Raw genomic sequence first — 22,682 nt, 5'->3', positions numbered from 1 at the left:
ACAGCAAGTCAACAGATGGCTCTAATGCACAGAAGTAGGTGCTGCCTGTTCATGAAGGAGGCGTGCACAGAATGCTTTTGGAGCACAGAAGGCTGCGGCAGCATTCGGCCTCATGTGAAGGCAGCGTAGGACTTGGAAAGGGCAGTGTGAGGGTGGGTGCTGGTGTGGGGAGGAGGGGGATGATGTAGTGGGCAGGCAACAGGGACAGCTCGAAAGGCTCATGGGCATGTTGGGCCCAGGTGGTCGAAGCATCTGTCTCATACCTTATGTAAGGCGTGGTGGGGGGTGAAGTGGGCTAAATCCTGAAAAGTAGAATCCGAGGGGTGCTGCTAGGACACGCAGGCTTGTTATTCTGCTTTCTGCGAATACTGCTTTACCATGAAGTCAGTCTGGCCCTTTGTGAGCCTGTAGGCACCTTCTCGTTTGCTCCTGGTTCCTCTTGGTCCAAGACCACGGAAAAGCTCCTGTTCCAAGGCTTTTAGCTCCTTGCCAGCTATTCAGCTGACCTAGTATTTGTGTAGCAGTCCTAGGAGTGGGGCAGGAGGTTGGTGCACAGAAGGCAATGCCATGTGTGTTTGCAGCTGTTGTTAGTCACGTCAGTTAGCTTCGACTCTGAGATTCTGACAGCCCTGTAACTGCCACCTGCTACTTTTCTCCAGCACTTGTATACATTCCAGTGCTACCCTCTTTAACTTTTAGTGTAATGTGGTTAAGAGCACAGCTTTGGAATTAGAGCTCTGCTACTTGCCTTGTGGATTTGGTCTGGGTATTTAACTTCTCTGAGCCTCGGTTTCCTGACCTCTGAAATGGGAATAAAAACAGTTGAGTCTAGCTCATAAGATTGTTGTTAGTCTTAAGTGAGGCAGTCCATCGAAGTTAACACAGTACCCAAAGTGCAGCAAACCCTTATTAAATGTTAATTGTTGTAGTAGCTATTACCGTTTACCCCAGAAGCTGCAGGTGTGTGTGTGTGTGTGTGTGTGTGTGTGTGTGCGTGCGTGCATGTGTTCATTCTTTGGGCCATAAGTGCAGGTCCCGATAGTGGCGACATTTCTTATGTTCCCTTCTAGCATTGTTCTTCCCTTGCACTCTCAGAGGCTGGTCACCAGAGTGGGGGGTGCTGTCCCTTTTACAGGGGCCCACAAAGGACGCCTTTCCTCTCCATCCAGAGGGCTTCCCTTCCTTCATAGCTTTCTTTTTCAGTAAGCTCTTTCATGGATTCCTTCTCTGTCCTTCTGTCACAGTGTTTTTCCTTGTCTTGAAGGCATGCAGGAGGACCTGAGGTTTGGGCAGTGTTTCATGTCCTGGGCCTTCTGTCCGATCCAGCGTGGCTATCTTGTAAATTAGCCTGCCAGTGGCCCCTTCTCTCCCCAGCCAGCCGGTTATACTCCTGGCCATCACAGTTTCCAGGGTTCCCTTGGGGGGTGCCCTCTTTGCTGGTTTGTCTTCACTTCCATTCATTCTGCCCTCCTTGCTGTGGTTGGAACCACAGACCATAGATGCTTACCTGGTCTCTCCCTCTACCCGAGTCACCCTGCACGGCACAGCCAGGTTCCTGCTGGGTGCAGCCTGTGTGTGTCATTTTCCCATTTAAGTGTCCTCCTGTGTGCCTGCCGCTTTCCCAAATCTTAATACCCTTTCCAGACTCACTGCAGATTCCTGCCTTCTTCTGGTTTGTTGAGAGAGTGTTAGTTTGCATTTGGGAGGCCAGGACTCTGTTCATTTTTTTCTGTGTGATTTTGAGGGAGCCCCCTTGACCTCTTTGGGTCATTTCCTGATTCATATAGAGTTGGCCTAGGCAAGTGCTTTTGAACCTATTTTGCCCAAGGAAATTAAAAAAAAATTTTTTTTAAGTTATTTGAGAGAGAGAGTGTGTGAGCAGGGGAGGAGCAGAGAGAGAGGGGGAGAGAATCTGAAGCAAGCTTTACGCTGTCAGCATGGAGCCCGATGTGAGGCTCGAACTCACAAACTGTGAGATCATGACCTGAGCTGAAACCAATAGTTGGATGCTTAACTGACTGAGCCACCCAGGTGCCCCTCCCCCCCTTATTTTTTTTTTAAACAGCATGGTTCTTTGGGGGAGCTTTTTCAAAATAAATACACTGCACCAAGTCCTGGTTTAGAGATTTGAATGTGCTTTAGGGTCAGGGAAGGGTGTGGGGGGGGGGAGGGGCACCTGCTGTAAGTATCCACATTTTTTTTTCTGTTAATTATTATTTTTTCCTTCATCCCCTATTGAGAACTGCTATTTCAAATGAAGTCATAGGGGAAACCCAAATAGAGAAAAGTGAGCGAGGAGTGTAGTGGGAAAGGCTGCTGGCCAGGGGACACTGAAGGCCAGAGCCACTTCAGCCTCTCTGTGTTCGCCAGTCTTTCCTAATTGGCATTCTCCCTTTCTTTTTGCCCATGGTACAGGCCGTCTGTAGCTCTGGGTTCTTTGTTGCTACAGTCGAGCATTTATTCTCTACTCCTTGTGTGTAATTGCTTTGTGTCTGCAGATCTTTCTCCAACAGAGCTGTAAGCTCCTTGGCCTGCAGTGCCACAGAGTGTGGCCTCCTGGAGGTCAGCGTGGCTTCAGAGAGGACTGTGGCCATCCCAAGAGGGGGCCTCAGGGGAGCTGGTGGGAGCATCGTTCTGAGCCTCTCTTTTATTTTTCCGGGAGAGTGATTGGGGTGGTGAGGTGAGAACTGCGGTAGGCCGTTAGTGTGGTTCCTGACTCTGTTCTTGGTCTCTATACCCCAACAGTCATCTGTTAGAGTGATTGTTGTCAAGAAGCATGAATGAGTAATGCTTTTACTGTCATTCAATAAGTGATGAGCTGTCAAACCAGAGTGAGGGACTTAATTTGGGTCTTAGCGAGCAGTTACTTTTCTTCCTTTAAGAAAAAAAATCCGAGATAAGGGGAAAAAGCAGTCTAAACGTGAATGCAAGGATTTAGAATGGGCACATGAGTAAGTATTGCTTAGCTGTTAGGGTAATGCACTGTTACAGGTTGTCTCCTGTTTCCCTGTCCTGAACACTTGTTACAGTTGAAAGGACACTTGATGCTATTATTTTGTAATAGGAAAAAAGTTTAAGATTCGTAGTTACCTAGGGCTCAGAGTGGTGTTAGGGTGGTGTCAGGGAGAATAGGAGGGATGAATGCTAATGGGTACCATGTTTCTTTTAGGTGTGATGAAAATATCCTAAAATTGATAGTTGTGATAGTTGGATAACTGAATATACTAAACACCACTGAATTATGTGCTTTAAGTAGGTGATTTGTATGGTGTATGAATTTGCCTTTTTTTTTTTTTTAAGCAAACTCTGTGCTCAATGTGGGGCTTCAACTCACAACCCCAAGGTCAAGAGTCATATGATCTACCAACCGAGCCAGCCAGACGCCCCTGAATTTGTATCCTAGTACAACTTTTACAAAAACAAAGTAAAAATCAAAAGTACTAAGCCAGGTGTCGGAACTCCTGCGAACAAGTTCTGGCTTCATCACCTGTTTAGCTGTATGAGTCCAGACACACGATTTAACCTCTTGGAGCTTCATTGGCCTTATCTGTAAAGCAGGGATGAGAATACCTTACAGGATCATTATCAAGATAATGACATGGGACATGTGGAAGTGGACGTAGTGAAACCTCCATCAAATTATACATTTATGTGTTTAAGTTAGACACATATTTTTGTGGATAATAGATGCTTAGTCTGAAATGTTATTGAAAGTTCCCAACAACCCTATGAAATGAACACTTATTAAAGGCTGAGACCTGATCTGCATGGTGAGTAAATAGCAGAGTCCTTAAAGACCAGATACCTGAACCGGCTTAGTCTGTGGTCTGTTACTTTGAGCCCAGACAGAGATTGTCAGTTCACCTCTTACTGCATGTCTGCTTTCCTGGCTTCAGATACTGTTTTCTTGTCAGAGTAATTGTTGCTTGTATGCCAGAGAGTATATAGAGGGTATAGAGTGGAGCTGTGGTTAGCAGAGCTGTTACCTGGGCAAGCTTTCAGAGGGGACTGAGCCTGCTAGCAGGCTCTAAAGCCTGGCTCTAAAGCGAGTGAAGCCCTCTGGCCAGGAGCAGGGAACTAGCAGTCTGGGAACCAGCTCCAGGAACAAATCCTGCCTAGATTTCCAGCTCCCTAGAATTGGACAGTAGGTACATTCATTTAGCTTCTAGGCTGTATCTTCAGTGATAGAGCTTCATATTTAAAGTCTGGCTTTGCATATGCCCCTGTCCTATTGATGGGACTAGAATGTGTTTCAGAAAGAAGTGTGACAAAAGTTGGTAAGACTTGGCGCTAATCATATACTTTAGTACTGATCATACTTAGGTAGTAATTTAAAAAAATCTGTCAAGAACTATGCTTAGGATAGTTAAAGAATATTACCAGGAAGAAGAATTACTTGTCTCTTTGTATGTTTCTGTTTATGCATTCTTTTAGTAGACTTTTCTTGACAATTTACTATCTGAGGCTAGAAAATACATACAGGTACAGCCTCCTCCCCCATTTTGTGTCATCGGTTGGGGAGGCTGACAAGGTAAGAGATTGTTGCAATACAGGAGGGAGGGGTGATCGGAGAGGTCTTGGCAGGGGTCTTGAATTGTGTGGACGGTTGAATTGACTGATGGGTCCAGTGGCTTCACTGGGAGCTAGATGGTGACAGTGTGGCTGTGGTCACGGGAGCATGCAAAGTGAGAGGTGATGGTGGCTGAAAGTAAAAGCAGCAAAGGGATGGACAGATGTGGATGGATTCTGGAGCTATTAATAAAGCAGAGCAGACAGGTCATGAGGGCAGGGAGTAGTAAAGAATGACTGCTGGGTCAAGGGAGGTGGGGGGGGGGATCGGTTAAATAGGCGGTGAGGATAAAGGAGTGCATTTGTTGTGATGAACACTGGGTAATGTATGGAAGTGTTGAGTCACTACATTGTATACCTGAAACTAATACTACACTATATGCTAACTAACCGGAATTTAAATGAAAACTTTAAAAAAAAAGGGACATCTGGGTGGCTCAGTCAGTTAAGTGTCCAGCTCTTGATTTTGGCTCAGGTCATGATCTCATGGTTTGTGAGATCGAGCTCCGTGTCTGCACTGATAGTGTGGAGCCTGCTTGGGATTGTCTCTCTCCCTCTCTCTTTCTGCCCCTCCCCCGAATAAATAAAAATAAATAAAAATTAAAAATAAAATAAATATATTAAATAAGTAAGTAAGTAAGTAAAATATACATAAAAATAACTTTTTAATGGTTTACTTATTTTTGAGAGAGTGCGCACACGTGTGCGAGCTGGGGAGGGGCAGAGAGAGAGGGAGACACAGAATCTGAAGTAGAATCCAGGCTCTGAGCTGTCAGCACAGAGCCTGATGTGGGGCTTGAACCCACGTACGGTGAGATTGTGACCTGAGCCCAAGTAGGACACTTAGCCAACTGAGCTACCCAGGTGCCCCAGTAAATAAACATTTTTAAAAAATTAAAAAAAGAAAAAGAAATGAATGACTTTTGGGTGTCTGTTGATGGGACCGATCATTGAGTCAGAGCCCAGAGGAGGATGAACAGGTTTGGTGGTGGGCAGCAGAGTGATGAGCTGGTTTTAAAATGTGAATTTTGTGGCGCCTGGGTGGCTCAGTCGGTTAAGCGTCCGACTTCGGCTCAGGTCACGATCTCACACTCCGTGAGTTCGAGCCCCGCGTCGGGCTCTGTGCTGACAGCTCAGAGCCTGGAGCCTGTTTCAGATTCTGTGTCTCCCTCTCTCTGACCCTCCCCCATTCATGCTCTGTCTCTCTCTGTCTCAAAAATAAATAAAACGTTAAAAAAAAAAATTAAAAAAAAAATAAATAAAATGTGAATTTGGAGGATGTTAGGAACATTCCCGTGCAGCTGGGCAGGAGGCTGTTCAGGTGTCTAGGCCTGGAGCTTTTGAATAGAGATCTGGAGTGAAGAGCCCTTTGGGGGTCATCCGCTATATTGCTGGAAGTGACGTGAGTGGGAGAGCTTGTGCAGGGAACACGGGTCTTGTGTAGAGGGAGGAGGACCCCGCCTGGAAAGGAGCCTTGCAGAGGAGCAGCCAGAGAGTGGTGGTTTGGCCTGGAACTAATTTCTGCTTATTTTCAGGTCTCAGTATAAATGACACTTCCTGAGGGGAGCAATCTTCTCTAACCCTGTGTGAGTGCGGTTTGGTGTTCCTGCTGTGTTCCCATCATGGCCTGTCCGTCCCCGAGAGCAGCACTTCGCACACATCTTTGTTACGCATGTACTGTGGTCGACTCCTGTGTGCTCTGGGTGGGGAGGCAGAGGCAGTGTGTTCTGTTCTCTCCTGGGTTTGCTGTGCTGGAGTACAGCAGGTACGCGAGAAGTGATAGTTCATCGGTGAAAGAGGGTGCGAAAAGGCAGGGGTAAGACGGTGCCCTGGAGAAGGATGTGGCCAGCAGGCAGAGGCAGGTTATATTATAGTGAAGAATATGATTCTGATCAGGTAAACTGAGGCTCAAGTCTCACTTCACTTAACCTAGGTCGGCCTTGTTTTCCTCATCAGTAAAATGGGAACGGTAATGGCTGTTAACAGAGTTGTGAGGATTACATGAGATGATGCAGTCTTGATATATAATCTTTTGTAGGCTTCTAGTATTTATTGCATTGTTCACCCACTGTTCCAATTATGACTTATTATTTGTCTGGATTTAGTGAGAGCAGAAGTCAATTCTTATTTATCTTTTTATTCTCAGCATTAGGTATTTAGGATGTTCGGGAGCTGTTTGTTGAAATGAATTGGTATGTATTAGAGATGGGTCACCCCGCAGCTCTGAGTAACCAGACATTCAGCTTGAGTGTTGACTCACTAGATTCGCTCCTCGGGCTCATCGGAGCCCTGTGCTTTGGGCCACTCCTTCTCAGAAACAGAGTTCTGAGAAGAGATGCCATTGACAACGTTTTAGTGCCAGGCCACGTGGATGATCCAGGTTCCGGTAGGTGTGTCTCCTTTGGGCCATCAGCTTGCGGAAAAATGGGTGGCAGTTGTCACAGATTGCCAGGAGAGGAGCGCTTCTGGCTCAGCATGGGGTGGGCTTTTTAGATGATGTGGGGGCACTGGCAGGTCCTAGGGGTGGGTGGTACTCCTGCGGCTCCTTTTGATCTCTGGGGTAAACCATGCGGAAACAGGAAGACTTGTTATTCATGCCCTTGTTCTCTTTTTAAATTAAAACAAACAGTAGCCAAAACATTGGGGTAAATGTTGAAATAAGGAATTAGTGACTACAAACCCGAACTCCCATCCTACCACTGTGGTAGAACTGTTCCCCATTTATGTTCAGCCACTGTTGTGACTGAACTCAGGCCACTGGGATACCCTAGTTTGGAAACTGTGGGCATGCTGTGACTGCTGACAGCAGTCTTTGCCATTCTTTTGCACCGTAATGGCACAAAATGTCCACACTCAGATGGAGTCGCAAGAGGTGTCACACAAATCATTTGGTCCATTTGTAACTGCTACGTTTGTTGAAAATTTGCATCATTTTCTTTTTTTAATGTTTGTTTATTTTTGAGGGAGAGAGCATGAGCAGGGGAAGGGAAGAGAGAGGGGGACAGAGGATCTGAAGCGGGCTCTGCACTGTCAGCAGAGGACCCAGTGTGGGACTCCAGCTCGTGAACCGTGAGATCATGACCTGGGCAGGAAGTCGGACGCTCAACCTACTGAGCCACCCAGGTGCCCTGAAAATTTGCATCATTTTCAAATGAGTTGGTTTTCAGGAGTCTTGCAGAGTTCAAGAAAAGTCTGTCAGTGTAACTAGGAGAACCAATTCTCCTTAATTATTAAAGAACCATACTTTTCTACCTTTTTTTCCTACCCATTGAACCAAGATACTTAATTGGGGTGAGCTAGGACTTTTATCCCATGTTTCATAGCTTTGGAAGTACGATTGTCACTGTTTGCTCTTAGGCAGCTGGGCAGGGAGTGTCAAGAGTTGAAGGATGGTGGGATAGAAGTAGTAAAGGGTTGGGGCGCCTGGGTGGCACAGTCGGTTAAGCGTCTGACTTCAGCCAGGTCACGATCTTGCGGTCCGTGAGTTCGAGCCCCGCGTCAGGCTCTGGGCTGATGGCTCGGAGCCTGGAGCCTGTTTCCGATTCTGTGTCTCCCTCTCTCTCTGCCCCTCCCCCGTTCATGTTCTGTCTCTCTCTGTCCCAAAAATAAATAAACGTTGGGAAAAAAAAAAAAAAGAAGTAGTAAAGGGTTAAAATGGAGTCCAGGCCCCTCTCTGAAACCAGATGGCGATGTAAGGAAGCACACAGGCAGCTGTCACTAGAGGCTGGTTGGATTGGCTGTCGGATCCTGGGATGACGCCAGCCCCATCCACGGCTGTCGTGCTCCTACAGTTCTTACTGGACAGGCTTCACAATTTCTGGTCTTTCTGGATGAATACCACATGCATGACTGTGTTCAGTGGAACACACTCTTTTCTCCAGAACTTTACCATATGATTAGAGCATTTAGTGATGCCATCTATAGTAATGGCTCAAGCCTAGATATCATATCTTAAGCCATATGTTTCTCTAGTCCCTGCTCAAGTGGTTTTAAAACCTCTTTAAAACATCTCACTACTTAGTCATTGCTCATCAAATTAGCAAAATCTTTTGAACACGTACCATGTGCAGGGCCTGTATTGGATTCTGGGGATATATGGTAAGCATAAAAACAGATAAGGACTTACCCTCAGAGTTTAGATTGTTGGGGAGACAGACTTAAATACATAGAACAAATGTGAAATTGCAACTGTGACAAGGGCTAGGAGGGAGTGAGATACATAGGGCTGTGAGAACCTGGTAATAGAAATGGCCCTTGTCATGAGATCTGATGGATACACAAACTTCATAGGGCGGAGAAGTAGAGGAGAAGCATTTTATAGAAGGAGCATCTTGTGGAAACAACTCAGGATGAGAATGAGCATGGCAGGTATGGGAGGTTGAAAGGCCAGTGTGGCCAATGTGCAGACTGAGGAAGAGGATGGTAGGAAACCAGATTGGACAGGTAGGTAGGGGCCAGGCTGCACAGGCCCATATCAAGTCATTGTCTTCATCCTTCCAATAATGCAAAGCAGACTGTGTGCTGAAAGTAACACTGCTGCTTTAGGGTGGAGAATGGATCAGAAAAGTGGACAGATGTGGGTAGACCAGCTGCAAAGCGTGTGGTCCAAATGGGTGGTGGTAGCTTGAATTAGGTGGTGCTGGTGGAGATAAGAGAGGAACATGAATTCTAGAAACATTTTTAACAGGTAATATTGATGGAATTTGGTGATAGATTGGATATTGAGGGTGATGGAGAAGGAGGTGTAAAGGGGGACTCTTAGGTTGACCTCTAGATTACATGCTCTTGAAGGGAAGCACAGAATTGTCCAGGCAGTATACAGCAGTATTAATTGTGGTTGGAGTGTCATGAATCAGAAGATTCCCATTGAACCCTGGAGGGTTTGTCGGGGTGATAGAGGCTTCGGCCTTAGCAGACCCAGTGGAGTAAGTTACAAGAGGTAACTCAGCTGGGGTTGAAGAAGCCCCAGAGTTCTTTCCCATGCAGCCAGCCATTACTCCTGTGGGGCACATGTTTTTTGGTGTTTGTTTTTTCCCTTCAGCTTCCTTCTGCCTCTCTACAGCACTCTCTCAGGTTTTCCTTGGGAACTCTGTATGAATCTTGATTTAACTTGGTTTCAGGTGGGTCTGGCAGATACATTCACTGATTATTTTGTCCTGGTTTTCCTTCATTCCATGTAAGGGGCGGCATGTCGTATAAGGACACAGACTGGGCCAGCTACTGGGTTTGACTTCCACCTCCACATGTACTAGTTGGGTGTCTTCATCTACAAAATGGAGATAATAGTGGCTATAATAACACCACTTCAAGGGCTTGCTATGAGGATTACATGAGTTAATAAGTATAAAACCCTTTAACAATTCCTGATGCATACAACCCAAGAAATATTTGTCATTATTCACCTCTCAGGGCTGGTCTTTGAAGTATCCACTTTGGCATTTACAGATTGGACATTTATGATTTCTCTCTCTTTTTTAATGTTTATTATTTATTTTTGAGAGAGAGAGAGAGAGAAAATATGACTGGGGGAGGGGCAGAGAGAGGGAGACACAGAATCCAAAGCAGGCTCCAGGCTCTGAACTGTCAGCACAGAGCCCGACGTGAGGCTTGAACCCACAAACAGCAAGATTATGACCTAAGCTGAAGTTGGACGCTCAACTGAGCCACCCAGGTGCCCCTATGATTTCTACAGTCCACAAGTGACCCCTGAGTCATGATGTGTAGTAATTTGTAATGTTGAGAGGGAAGAAATTGTAGTTACTTACCCAGTTCTAATGATCAAGTTGGACAGCCTTTAATCACTCATCTAATAAATTCTCCCATGAAGACAACACCTTATACACACTCAGGGTGCAGCATGAGCAGGAGTAGGATGTACATGTGGGAATTTCATCCTGTCCTATAACCAACCCACTTTAAGATCCATATACAGACATGGGTGCTCCTTGTACCCTTGTTGATAACTGCTTCTCCTCTCTTCCATTCAACTGTGTTCATTCTCCCAGAATCAACAAGCAACGGATGTTATCACTCTTTTCTCTTTCTCAAAAACATTGAGATAGAATCTCCATATTTGTCAGTCTTTTTCTGTGGAGTTCAGAAAACTATTGTAAAATACAGGAGTGAAGGAACTATAGGATGTAGCCAATGAGAATCCATTCTGTCTTTCCTGATGCCTCCCTACTACCCAAAAAGATAGGTTCCCAAATTAAAAGAAAAATTCCATTTTTTGAAAGGAGGTTTTTTTTTTATTTTTTATTTTTTTCAACGTTTATTTATTTTTGGGACAGAGAGAGACAGAGCATGAACGGGGGAGGGGCAGAGAGAGAGGGAGACACAGAATCGGAAACAGGCTCCAGGCTCTGAGCCATCAGCCCAGAGCCCGACGCGGGGCTCGAACTCACGGACCGCGAGATCGTGACCTGGCTGAAGTCGGGCGCTTAACCTACTGCGCCACCCAGGCGCCCCAGGAGGTTTTTTTTTTAAACGATTATTATTTTTTTAGTAATTTGCACACTGAACCTGGGGTTTGAACCCACAATCCCAAGATCAAAAGTCACATGCTTTTTGGACTCTGCCAGCCAGGCACCCTGGGAGGGTTTTGTTTTTGTTTTTGTTTGTTTTGTTTTGTTTTTTTCTGATTCTCTTTGTATACCCTGATTTTTTGGAGTCCTCTAGGCTATTTCTTCTCTTAGGACTGGTGTGTGTGTGTTTGATTTGGGAATGGATATTTGATGGTAGTGATTGTGGTACTTATTTTTTCCTGAATTATTTGTAAGAATTGGATAGTGTATATTTATAATTATTTTGAAGTATGAACCAAAGAAGGATTAGATATTAGTGATGTTTGTCTACAGTGTGCCTCCTTAAATTCCACTGCTCAAGTGTTTCTATAGGTTTTTATTCTCAAGTTCAGCAGTTTAGTCTACTTTCAATAGAATCAGCAGTTGAGAAGGTTTTACTTTTTGTACAGTATGCCTGAGCAGTCCATTCCTTGGATGTGGTATTCTTTAAGAAAGCCATTAGTTTTCTCTCTTGGTCTTGTAATGGGTTCAAAGTACTTCATATTGCAGAAGATAAGACACAAAATGACCAGACCTAAGTCATTATGGGCTTTTATTTTTTATTTTATTTATTTATTTTTGAGAGAGAAAGTGTGAGTCGAGGACAGGCAGAGAGAGAGAGAGAGAGAGAGAGAGAGAGAATCCCAAGCAGATTCTACACTGTCAGCAGAGCCCAGTGGGGCTCGAACCCATAAACCGAGAGATCATGACCTGAGCCTAAGTCAGACACTTAATCAGCCGAGCCATCCAGGTGCCCCCGTCATTGTGGGCTTTTAGAAAACAAATCCTATTAATAGAAAAATGTCATTTCTTTTTCCTTTGCTTCACATATTCCTGTATCCTCTGTCTTACAGAATTAGGACCAACTTGGGTGTTGCTAATTGCAGGAGTTTCTGATCCATAAAAAAAAGAATTGAGAGGCCTCCTGAGTAGATTCAGTGTAGTTTAATGTAGGAAAAAGGACTGAGAGAGAAGTAGAAATTATTCTTACCTGTGACAGAATCTTGAATAATTGCCCCTCTCATGTAGGATATTTGAATTCTTTGTTTATTCCTTAAAGGAAAGGACGAGAGAATGAAAGAAAAGGAAATCAAGAAGCACAGATACTGCTATGTCCAACAATTACAGCTCTCATTTACTGAACATGTGTGCCAGGTGTTGGTACACATTTTTCTTCAGGCCTCATATTAGGTAGTATTGTTTCCATTTACATTGGAACAAACCAAAACTCAGGTTAAATGTTATGCCCAAGGTCACGTCTATAGGTAGCAGAGCAGGGTTTGAACTGTGGCCACATCTGTATCCTTATTGTAGTGCAGGCACCGAGAGAAGTTTGGAGAAACAAGGGGGAAAACAAAAATTATTCGTACAAATGCTGTATTAATAATACAGCTTTCTGCTGTAAAAAAAGGTAAATTTCATTCCCACCTAATATGTGGGTGCAAATACATTTTCCCCTTCAGATTTTCTATTTTAGCGGAGAAAACAAGTGTATTAAATGTCCATTTTAGAGCATGGAGCGACTTTGAGGAAATAAAATGTCTGTGTTTTGTCTTTTTAGCATTTTGGTGCCAAATGCAATTGAGAGAAATTGTGTTTTGGAACCTTTAGGGATGTTGGCTCTTGGAATTTGCCCTTCTGGCTGGATGAAATTAAGCTGAGAATAACAACTTCAGTTTTTGACTCCAGGCCCTCGCAAACAGTGAAGGGTTGATGTGAAGCATTTTGGTATATATAAGCATTCCGGCCTGATGAGAGCTTGGTTGTGGGATCGCCCTCCACACACCCCTGTTCTTTTCAAGATCAGCGATCTTCTGGCAGGACCCATTTTCTGCCTTTCCTGAGGTGCCCTGGGTCGATCCCACATTTGAGAAGATGGGCACCTTAAATATGAACTTGGTAAGAAACTAGAGAATTTACTTTTTGAGAATTAATGGAATGAAAACAAGCAGGCTGCTTTTCAGCCTCTCAGCAGATTCTCAGGAGTGTTAGCTGACTTTAGCTTTCAGATGCTTTTGTCCTGTATGTCCTGTACGGTGAAGTGCAGTTCTCTTAAGGGAGTTTTTCTAATTTGTCCTAATCAGTTTTGTAATAGGAGACTAGTTTCCTACTGTAGGCAGTGGATATTACAGCTGTTCTCCCTTTTGTAGGAGGAAACTGGAGACCATGTTAGAAGCAGTACTCAGCAGTGAAGAATGTAGGCTCTGGAGCTTGTTGGGGGTTGGGCTGTATCCTTGCTTAGTGACTTCCTATAAAAGGAGATTCCCTGAACCTCTTTAAGCCACAGTTTCATCTTTAAATGGAGATAATACTAGTGCTCATACCTCTGTATGAGGATTAATGAGATACTAATGAAGACCACTTACCTGGCATATAATAGAAGCTTAATAAATGTTGGTTATTATCGTTATAGTCAATGTGTGCAGTTGACATAAAATGATTAGCACTTCCATTTCCCCAGGCATTTGATGGGGAGGAGGTGGGTTCACCCCAGGAAGTTGGGGGAGCAGAGAACAGTTATTTAGGGAAAGTGAGTTTTCAGCAGGACAGAATCCTAAAAGGTGTCTCCTGATTTTTTTGTTTATGGAATGTAAAGAAAGAATTCGACCATTTCAGGAATTGATGTAGGTAGTTTTAAGTAGTGTAAATTCTTTATCATCGGAAGATGCTACTTTTGGAGACAAAACAATAGGGTAGCCCTCTCCAAGCTGGCTGCAGTGTTTGAACTGAATTCCAGGCACTAGTCAAGATGATCACTAGTTTTCTAACAGGTGATTGAATTTAATGAATCGTTTTGCTCTGTCCTCAGAGAAAGATGATAGACCTGTCAAAAATAATAGTGCTTTCATTTAGTTCTGTGCCAATAACAGACGATGAAAACTCCATGAGAATTTCTAAATTACCAAAACACTCGTAGCATTTACATATGCAATATAGTCCCTCTTGCACAACATAGAGCAATTCATCAGAATCATCTGGGGAGCTTTTTGCACAACCAAAGGCCCAGTTGCATCCCCTGCACTCTGATTTTTTACACTCGTGGTGAGGCCTGAGCACCTAAAGAGGTAACAAGATCCACAGGTGATGGAACACTCCCCACATCTAAGAAGCACTGCCTCAGAAGGACTTGATTTATTAGCATCTTCTGGGATGTAAACTGTGGGCATCTCTAAAATACATCACACTCAGAGTGGTATATTTTCTGAAACAGCTCTTTCTCTGAAACAGCTCTGACTTTCTTCTTCAGCCTTGAGATAGGCTGTCTTGCTTCTTCCTGCCTCGGCTGTTCCCAAGTTTCTTGTAATGCTTATTTCAACCTGAATTAACAATTTTAGAAAACTCCTACCACCCAGAGCCTTATGCCAAAAAACAAAACAAATTCCAGTTTTCTTTGTTGACAAAGTTGGTTGTGTCTTATAGAATTTTCCACAGTTAAGATTTGACTTGTTGCATCCCCATGGTGTCATTTAACATGTTTCTCCTGTCCCGGTGTTTCTTATAAATTGGTAGATTGACATAGAAAGTCAAGCTGATTGAAGTTAGATATTTTGGCAAGAATACTTAATAGATGGTGTGGTAGATTGCTTTGGGAGACTCACCAGGCCTCTCTTGTTGTTATGCTAGCAGCCACTTATGACTGTTGCTTTGTTCCATTAATTCATTAAGGATTGCTAATTATGTTTGAATACCCAATAAACAGTGAACCCAACATGAAGGCATTTGGAGATATTTTCATTGAGAAACAGTGACATAAAACCTGGCTTTGATTCCTTATCAGAAGTGATTATATCCCATGGCAGTGCCTTGTGGTTTTAGGTTATTTATTTATTTTATTATTTATTAATAAATAAATAATTGGAGCGCCTGGGTGGCTCAGTCGGTTGAGCATCCGACTTCTGCTTAGGTCATGATCTCGTGGTCTGTGAGTTGAAGCCCCGTGTCGGGTTCTGTGCTGACAGCTCAGAGCCTGGAGTCTGCTTCAGATTCTGTGTCTCCCTCTCTCTCTGCCCATCCCCAGCTTGTGCTGTCTCAAAAATAAATGTTTAAGAAAAGTTTAAAGGGGCACCTGGGTGGCTCAGTCGGTTGAGCGTCCGACTTCGGCTCGGGTCATGATCTCATCTTTCGTAGGTTTGAGTTCCGCATCTGGCTCTGTGCTGACAGTTCAGAGCCTGGAGCCTGCTTCTGATTCTGTGTCTTGCTCTCTCTCTGCCTCTCCCCCACTCATGCTCTGTCTCGAAAATAAAGATAAACATTAAAAAAATTAAAAAGTTAAAAAAATAATTATTTATAGGTTATTATCAATCTATATTTTTTTTATTTATTTTAAAAAAAAATTTTTTTTTTCAACGTTTATTTATTTTTGGGACAGAGAGAGACAGAGCATGAACGGGGGAGGGGCAGAGAGAGAGGGAGACACAGAATCGGAAACAGGCTCCAGGCTCTGAGCCATCAGCCCAGAGCCTGACGCGGGGCTCGAACTCACGGACCGCGAGATCGTGACCTGGCTGAAGTCAGACGCTTAACCGACTGCGCCACCCAGGCGCCCCATCAATCTATTTTTTAAGTTTATTCATTTTGAGAGAGAGCATGAGCAGGGGAGGGGTGTGTGTGTGTGTAGACGGGGGCGGGTGGGGGGGGTGGGTAGGGAGAGGAAAAGAGAGAGAGAGAGAGACCCAAGCAGGCTCTGCAGGGTCAGTGCAGAGCCTGACAATGGGGATCAAACTCACAAAACTGCGGGATCATGACAACTGAAATCAAGAGTCAGATGCTTAACCAACTGAGCCACCCAGGTGCCGTGGTTTTAGGTAATTTAGAATGTTCCCATCTGCCTTTACTGGGTCTTGGTATGCTACAGAGTAGATGGGTCGAGTACTGACTTGATACATTCATATTTTCCTGTTCTTCAAACCCTTTACATATATCTATTATCTCTCAAGAACACACAGTCATCTTTTGTTTTCGATCCTTGATTCTCACTGGAGGAAGAGAGGAGCCATGTTGTGAAATGTCTTCCATTCCCTCTCTGACTCTGTGTTTGAGCTGCCTTACTTTCTGTGTAACAGTTGTTCCTTTAGGTAGGGAGTGCTCATCCCTGCCCCTCCACTGGGGGCAACTAATAGTTGTCAATCCTAAATAGGTTAGTGCACTGGACTAATTTGCTGGAATTTTCTGTCTTTTTGTTAAAAATACATTTTTAAAAAGTAACTAGCTTGTCAAAAAACTCCTGAGGGTATGTGACATTTTAGTGTGTATTCTGAAAACATGGCTTTATGTTACTCATTTTGAGCCCTTAAACAAAGAAAAATATTACCCTTTGCTCTTCTCTTTTAGGAAATTCACACAAACGAGAAGGAAGTAACAGAGAAGGAAGTCACTCTTCACTTGTTGCCAGGTAACGGTTTAGCATCAGACCTCATGTGCCACTCAAAGCCAGTGATAAATTATGTCATCCCTAGTATTGCTATACATAAACTCCTTTGTTTTCATCCAGAAGGCATATAACAGGAATGAGTTGGACAAAAATATCAAGGTCTTTAGTTTAATCACTACATATTAGGTCTGAGTATTATAACATCTGCCTAGAATTTTTGTTTCCCCCTCCCCGCAAGTTGATGAAAATCAACCTGGCAAATTCACCTCCTTCACAAGCAAATGAAGCCTTTTTTGCGTCACTGTACTTGGACACATCCAGGATTCTGGTCTTCAGTCAGGAAAATTCTGGTCCTCTCCAGAGCCCTACATCCCACTTCTCTGTGCAGCTGCCCTAGACTAGCACGGCTGCCCAGGCTCCCCCGGCAGCGTTGGTGGGTGGCCTCACCTGTGGTCTTCTGCATCTGAGCATAAGTGCCAGGCAGGCTGTGGTTTACTAACCTTGGGACTGCCAGGGCTTTGCTCTGAGGTCATCACTGAGGAGTCTGGATTGGTTGGATATTTTTGAGATGGAAGAGAGTGACTCTATACCTTCAGTCAAGCTTTAATCATTTCTGAATTCAGAAACGGAAACTACTTGGTGGTCTGTCCCCTTCCATATGTGGGGCTGTCCTGGGAACTGTGCATTAAGTTCTTCCATTTTCTTTTTTCTAATCCCAGTAGCCTTTTTTTTGTGAGTTTTTGTTTTTAGGTATATTTCCCCCCAGACAGTAGAGGCCTCATTCTGGTACTGTTTACCTTATTCCAGTTTATTGGGAGGATATGATTACACACAAGTTTCTGACTGATCCACCTTATTTGGTAAATATATTGGGGTCCTGAAACTTAAAAAAAAAAATGTCTAAGTTTCAAAGGTTTGTATGTTTTTTTGTTTATTTTTTTTTACAATAATGGCCTAAACCTTAATCCATATACCACATTTTCCTTCCTTTTCTTGGGTTATAGATTCTGATATTAACTTTCATTTTTAGCTCAGTGCTACGTGCATTCGCCCATCCCCTGGAGTATCTCAAGTCTCTTCTAGATGCGCAGCCTCCATTTCTTAGACCAGACCATGAGCTTTTCCAGCTCCCACCTCCCACGATTCGAGACTTTATCTGCACACGCAAGCTGGTGGCTGTGGCACAGCATGTGCCTTGCTGACAGACTAGCACATCGCTGGGTGTTGTGTTAGCTGCTGTGTGCCCATGTCTCGTCTCCAGTGCGTGGCCACTGACTGACACAGCCTGCCTGGTCTCGGGGACACACTCACACTTAAAAGCTGTTTCACACTAGGAGTTGAAAAAGCACAGGAAGCTTTGCTCATATATTTTCCACCTTGAACCAGCTGAGGCGCTTTTTCTGGGACTGTTTTAAACCATAACGAGGCCCCAGCTTCATTGTTTTCTTCAAGCTCTGTGGTCTCAGTAGAGGCCGACCTAGTGACTGAGCCATCTTTTTGTATTTCCTTAGGAATTAACCCCTTGGGAGGTGGAAAAATATACCATAATATGTGTCCCTTGATTGTCTGAGTGTCTGAAAGCCTTCTTTATTTTCATGTTGCAAGTTAGACCAAGTGAATTTTGAGCCAAAAAGTAAATTTAAAGTCATTGAGGAGAATATCCAGAGGGAGATTCTGAGGGTCTGAGATGGTTGTCTGTTGAAGGGGAAGAAAATGCCTTTTCTTTTTTGTTCTAAAATATTTGCACTTGATTTTTTATTTCTTCCATATCCTTCTCCTTTTCCTGCTCTCACCCACATGTCCAGCCCTCATGAACTTCTCTTCCATGGAGCAGAGAATGCTTGCCTATCCCTAAATCCTTATCTTTCTGACTGTAAAGAGAAGAACTCTCTATCTGCAGGAAATACAGCTTCTCATGCAGGCGGGGTACGTGCAGATAGAGCAGGAAAGGTGACACACTGAGAGGAAATACTCTCAACTAAGAAAGAGAGGAAACAATTTTTTCCCACAAACCTCTGACCTCCCTTTTCCTCCCATCCTTCTCTGTGGAGCCAGAATGAATGTGATCAAGCTGCACCTCTGTGTCTGAGGAAGCCACCTGCGAGCCTTTTGGCCAGGGAGGCACCCGCCATCTTTCAGCGATTGCAGAGTGAGAGATGGCCCACTCTCACCACAAAGTGGGCTTGAGCTCTACGTTCCAGAGCCTTTCTGATTTCATTCATTTAGGGTCATTTTCATTCATTCATTTTCATTCATTTCTATACCACACCTACCTGCTTGGGCCCAAGTAATAGGAACACTGAGGTCTGCACTTGCAAGTGTAGCTGAGATCATTTCCACCTATTGGACACTTTCCTGGTTCACAGTGAGAAGGTAGAGAAATGCCCTGTGTGAAGGTGTATCAGCCATTTTGCGTTCACTTATGAGTGGTCCCTGCTCTGCTTCATCTCCACACCTAAGGTTTGCCGCTCCTGCTGTGCTGGAAAGCGTAGAGTTCTGAAGGGCTGTAGTGTAGTGTGTGTGTGTCTTTCCCGGGAATGGAGCTGGGGAGGCTTTTACTGTTTGCATACTGTATGTTCCCTGAGGACTCTGAGGAGGGCTTGTTTGGTTTCGATCAGGTGAACAGCTGCTTTGTGAAGCCAGCACGGTGCTGAAGTATGTCCAGGAAGATTCCTGTCAGCGTGGGATCTATGGGAAACTTGTCTGCACGGACTTCAAGATTGCTTTCTTGGGCGATGATGACTCTGCATTGGATAATGATGTATGTATGAGCTGCGTTTGGCTCAGTTTGTGGGGAGCAATAAAATTGTGGCCCCATTGTCTTTTTTCCCAGCTCCTCAATTCCCCACCACGCTCGCCACCCTCACAACACACATGAAACACCAACGACAGAGGTCCTCAACACCAGAATGCCGTCCGTCCTTTGGAACCTCTTTTCAGTTGTAGGGCCATTCTAAGTGCCCCAGGTCACGCTGGCTTGCATCTGACTTCATAGGTTGACACCATCAACTTTTTCTTACTTTCTTCTGTATTTCAGCACAGTATGTATCACTCATTGGAATCACTAATCTCCCCTAATTCTAGTTCCCCGTGTTTTCTCTGTACTAAGCTGTCCCTCAAATTCAAGAACTGAGCTCGATTATGAAACTGATGCTTGCAGCACTTGAATTCGGGTTTCCTTTGCCCTGAGTAGCAGTGCCCTTGTAAGACCTGGAGAATGGGCAGTGGAGTGAAGGAGAGGCCTGCCCACGCCACTCGGAGAGCACTGTACGTTGATGCAAACCCAGCTGTCCCAGCCCACCCTGGCTGTCTTGGAGTGTGGGCTTCTGTGCTGCTGTCTGCTCTAGTGGCTTGGCTCCTTGTCCTGTGCAAATAAAGACAGCATTCACAGATACTTGAATCTCCCAGCGTTTGCTTCCTAAACCTGGCTTCCCGTAGCTCTGTCACTCACCTGTTTGCATTTGTGAGGACTCTAACCTCCCAGAGTGATTGTGTGTGGCACGGCCGGTTAGCCTGGGAGCAGCCCAGGAATGGCATGTTGTACCTGGCTTTGAAAACAAGGTGCTTACCAGCTTTCCTTGCACACTTCATCATCTCTTACTCGGGGAATGTGCCTCCATCTCCCTGTTTGTTTTTTAGAGTGTACACTCTATTTTTCCTCAGTTTTATTGAGATATAAATAATAACATTGCATTAGTTTAAGGAGTATAACAGAATGATTTGATAGATGTATATCAATATATGTATATATTGCAGAATGATCACCAAAGTAGGTTTAGTTAACATCTGTCATTTCCTATAGTTACCAATTTGTTTTCCTTGTGATGAGAACTTTTAAAATTACTCTCTTAGCAACTTTCAAATATGTAATACAGTATTATTAACTATAATCACCATGCTGTGCATTACATCCCACGATTTATCTCATAACTGGAAGTTAGTACCTTTGGACCACCCTCACCCATTCTTCCATCCCCTCTCTGGTTTTTTTAATGTGTAGTTGGAAATCGGTGATTTGCTCTGCCTTTAAATGTTTAATAGGGCACAGAAAAGAGTCACAGTTGTTTCCTTTTGAATCTTTTAGGAAACCCAATTTAAGAATAAGGTTATAGGAGAAAATGACATAACACTCCACTGTGTTGATCAGATTTATGGAGGTAAGTATCTTTTCCCCTGGGGTGTTGCCAGCCTTTGAAAGTATAGCTGATAATGACAATATTTTTATGGTCCTTTACAGTTTACTAAAATTTCTTTACATATTTATTTTGTTTAAATCAGTTCTATGGATGATAAAATTGAGATGTATAGTGGCTTGTTTGGGGTCACTTAGCTGGGGGAATTTGGACTTGAACTTGGAACCTATTCTGAGACTCCACAGTGCCATTAAGTGTTTGTTTATTTTGAGAGTGAGAGAGAACATGCATGCATGAGCCAGGAGGGGCAGAGAGAGAGGGAGAGAGAATCCTAAGCAGGTTCCACCCCCAGGGCGGAGCCTGACATGGGGCTCCATCTCACGATCGTGAGATCACTACCTGAGCCGAAATCAGGAGTTGGATGCTTAACCGGCTGAGCCACCCAGGTGCCCAGAAAGGGCCACTATATGCTAGATCACACTTGTGGCTCTCCATGTTAGCTGTGTAGGTTTTACTGTAAAGTCTAATCTGAGAAAGACTTGTACTCCATGTCTTTTCTGCTAAGGGTCGAGCTTCTCTGTGCTTCACTTCTCTATTTTTTCAGTCAGGGCTTTTTCAGAAATCATTCAGCAGCTGTTTAGATCCCAACACCAGTAGGTGCAGCCTGGTCCGAACTCCGGGACAGGGAGGGGCCCCTGGCCATAAACCCAGGAGTTGACTGTCCTGAAAGCATGTCCCTAGTGACTCCCTTTCATTTTTTGTAACGTTAGCTTTTGGAGTCAGTTTTGCCGATAGTGGCCAGTTCATTTTGGTCTCGTGCAGAGGAACGAAGAGCCTTGCACATTCTCAGAGCCGGGCCCTTGCTCACAATTACTTAGAAGACAGCACCTTTCCTCTTACTTTTGAGAGGTCCTAATAGTCTTTCTTGTTTCCTTAGCATTGACTTTTTGCCTTCTAACATGATTTCCCTTCCTGATTTCATCGTTGATGTGTAGTGTTTGATGAGAAAAAAAAAACTCTCTTTGGACAACTGAAGAAATACCCCGAGAAACTCATCATCCACTGCAAAGACCTCCGGGTATTCCACTTCTGTCTGAGGTACACAAAAGAAGAGGAAGTCAAAAGGGTAACTAGTTGCATGTATTTTTAGGTTTTCTTTCCCATCAGGTTTTACCACTAACTCTTATTTTTGGCTTATATTGTATGAGGATGGAGGGGGGAACATGCCTGTCTGCAAAGTGAAATTGGTTATAATCCCATATGCTTTGATTAGAATTGAGAGAGAATTGGGGAAAACATGTCTATTATGTTGGCACCCATTTACCTTTAATTCTTCAGTTCGTAATGTTTTGATTCCTGGAAACTGAAGAGTGGGAGGTGGGAAACCAGGGTCAGGAGGCACCCTTCTTCCCCCACACCTGACAGTCTTTCCAAAAAGTAGTAGCAGGGACCCCCAGCTCCTGGAATGGATGAGTTTGTACCTGGGAGGTAGTAGAAGTATGCGGGAGGGAGGAAGTGGTATAGGGTCGGACGGGCAAAGCTGAATTACCAAATGAGGCCTGTGATTTTGGACATTAAGGAAACTTAATCTGGTTGCTTCAGCAAATTGGAATATATAACTCTATGAACTGGTTACAGGGGTCACTGTAACTTCCAAGATTTGTGTTACTGAGGTATCAAAGGTCTCAAACTTGCCACTGTAATGGTAAATACGTCAGGGGAGACCTGGTCGGGGGGGGGGGCGCAGCTCACCTGTTGTTTCTGGTTACAGTTGAGTTGTGCACACTTACAAGTAAATCCTTGGTTTTCTTTTGGGAGTGTGAGAGTTCAGTTAGAACAATACGCATGACTCTGGTATCTATTCTGAGCAGGAAATGAGTGGTGCAGACAGGGAAAAGTCCCAGAGAAGCCAGAAACTTCATTTTGAATGATGATTTTAGTCATCTATCCAAACATACTTTAGTTTGCAACTTCAAACAAAAAGCACAATGGATTGATTTCTTTTTCTGATCTTCTAGAAGAAGGTTGTAAAGGCCACAAGTGGAT

The 22,682-nt window shown here is 44.1% G+C and overlaps 1 protein-coding gene across 4 annotated transcripts in view; it reads left to right on the top strand.

The window, feature by feature from the left end:
• The window catches only part of MTMR12 (myotubularin related protein 12), a 67,848-nt gene that overhangs the window by 9,964 nt on the left and 35,202 nt on the right, over positions 1 to 22,682 (top strand). For 2 of the 4 annotated variants that reach the window (XM_040494805.1, XM_040494835.1), the window contains exons 2-5: positions 16,464 to 16,524; positions 19,122 to 19,264; positions 20,588 to 20,660; positions 21,632 to 21,762. In XM_040494805.1, the coding sequence (XP_040350739.1) occupies positions 16,464 to 16,524; positions 19,122 to 19,264; positions 20,588 to 20,660; positions 21,632 to 21,762 (408 nt within the window). Of the gene's footprint in view, positions 1 to 3,748; positions 3,771 to 12,723; positions 13,032 to 16,463; positions 16,525 to 19,121; positions 19,265 to 20,587; positions 20,661 to 21,631; positions 21,763 to 22,682 lie in introns of those variants that run through there. The other 2 variants (XM_040494825.1, XM_040494814.1) reach the window with 2 other exon arrangements.

Source organism: Herpailurus yagouaroundi, unplaced genomic scaffold (assembly GCF_014898765.1).
Source record: "Herpailurus yagouaroundi ecotype Mexico unplaced genomic scaffold, PumYag 29, whole genome shotgun sequence".
Lineage (NCBI taxonomy): Eukaryota > Metazoa > Chordata > Mammalia > Carnivora > Felidae > Herpailurus > Herpailurus yagouaroundi.
This window is presented reverse-complemented; position numbering and strand designations above follow the sequence as displayed.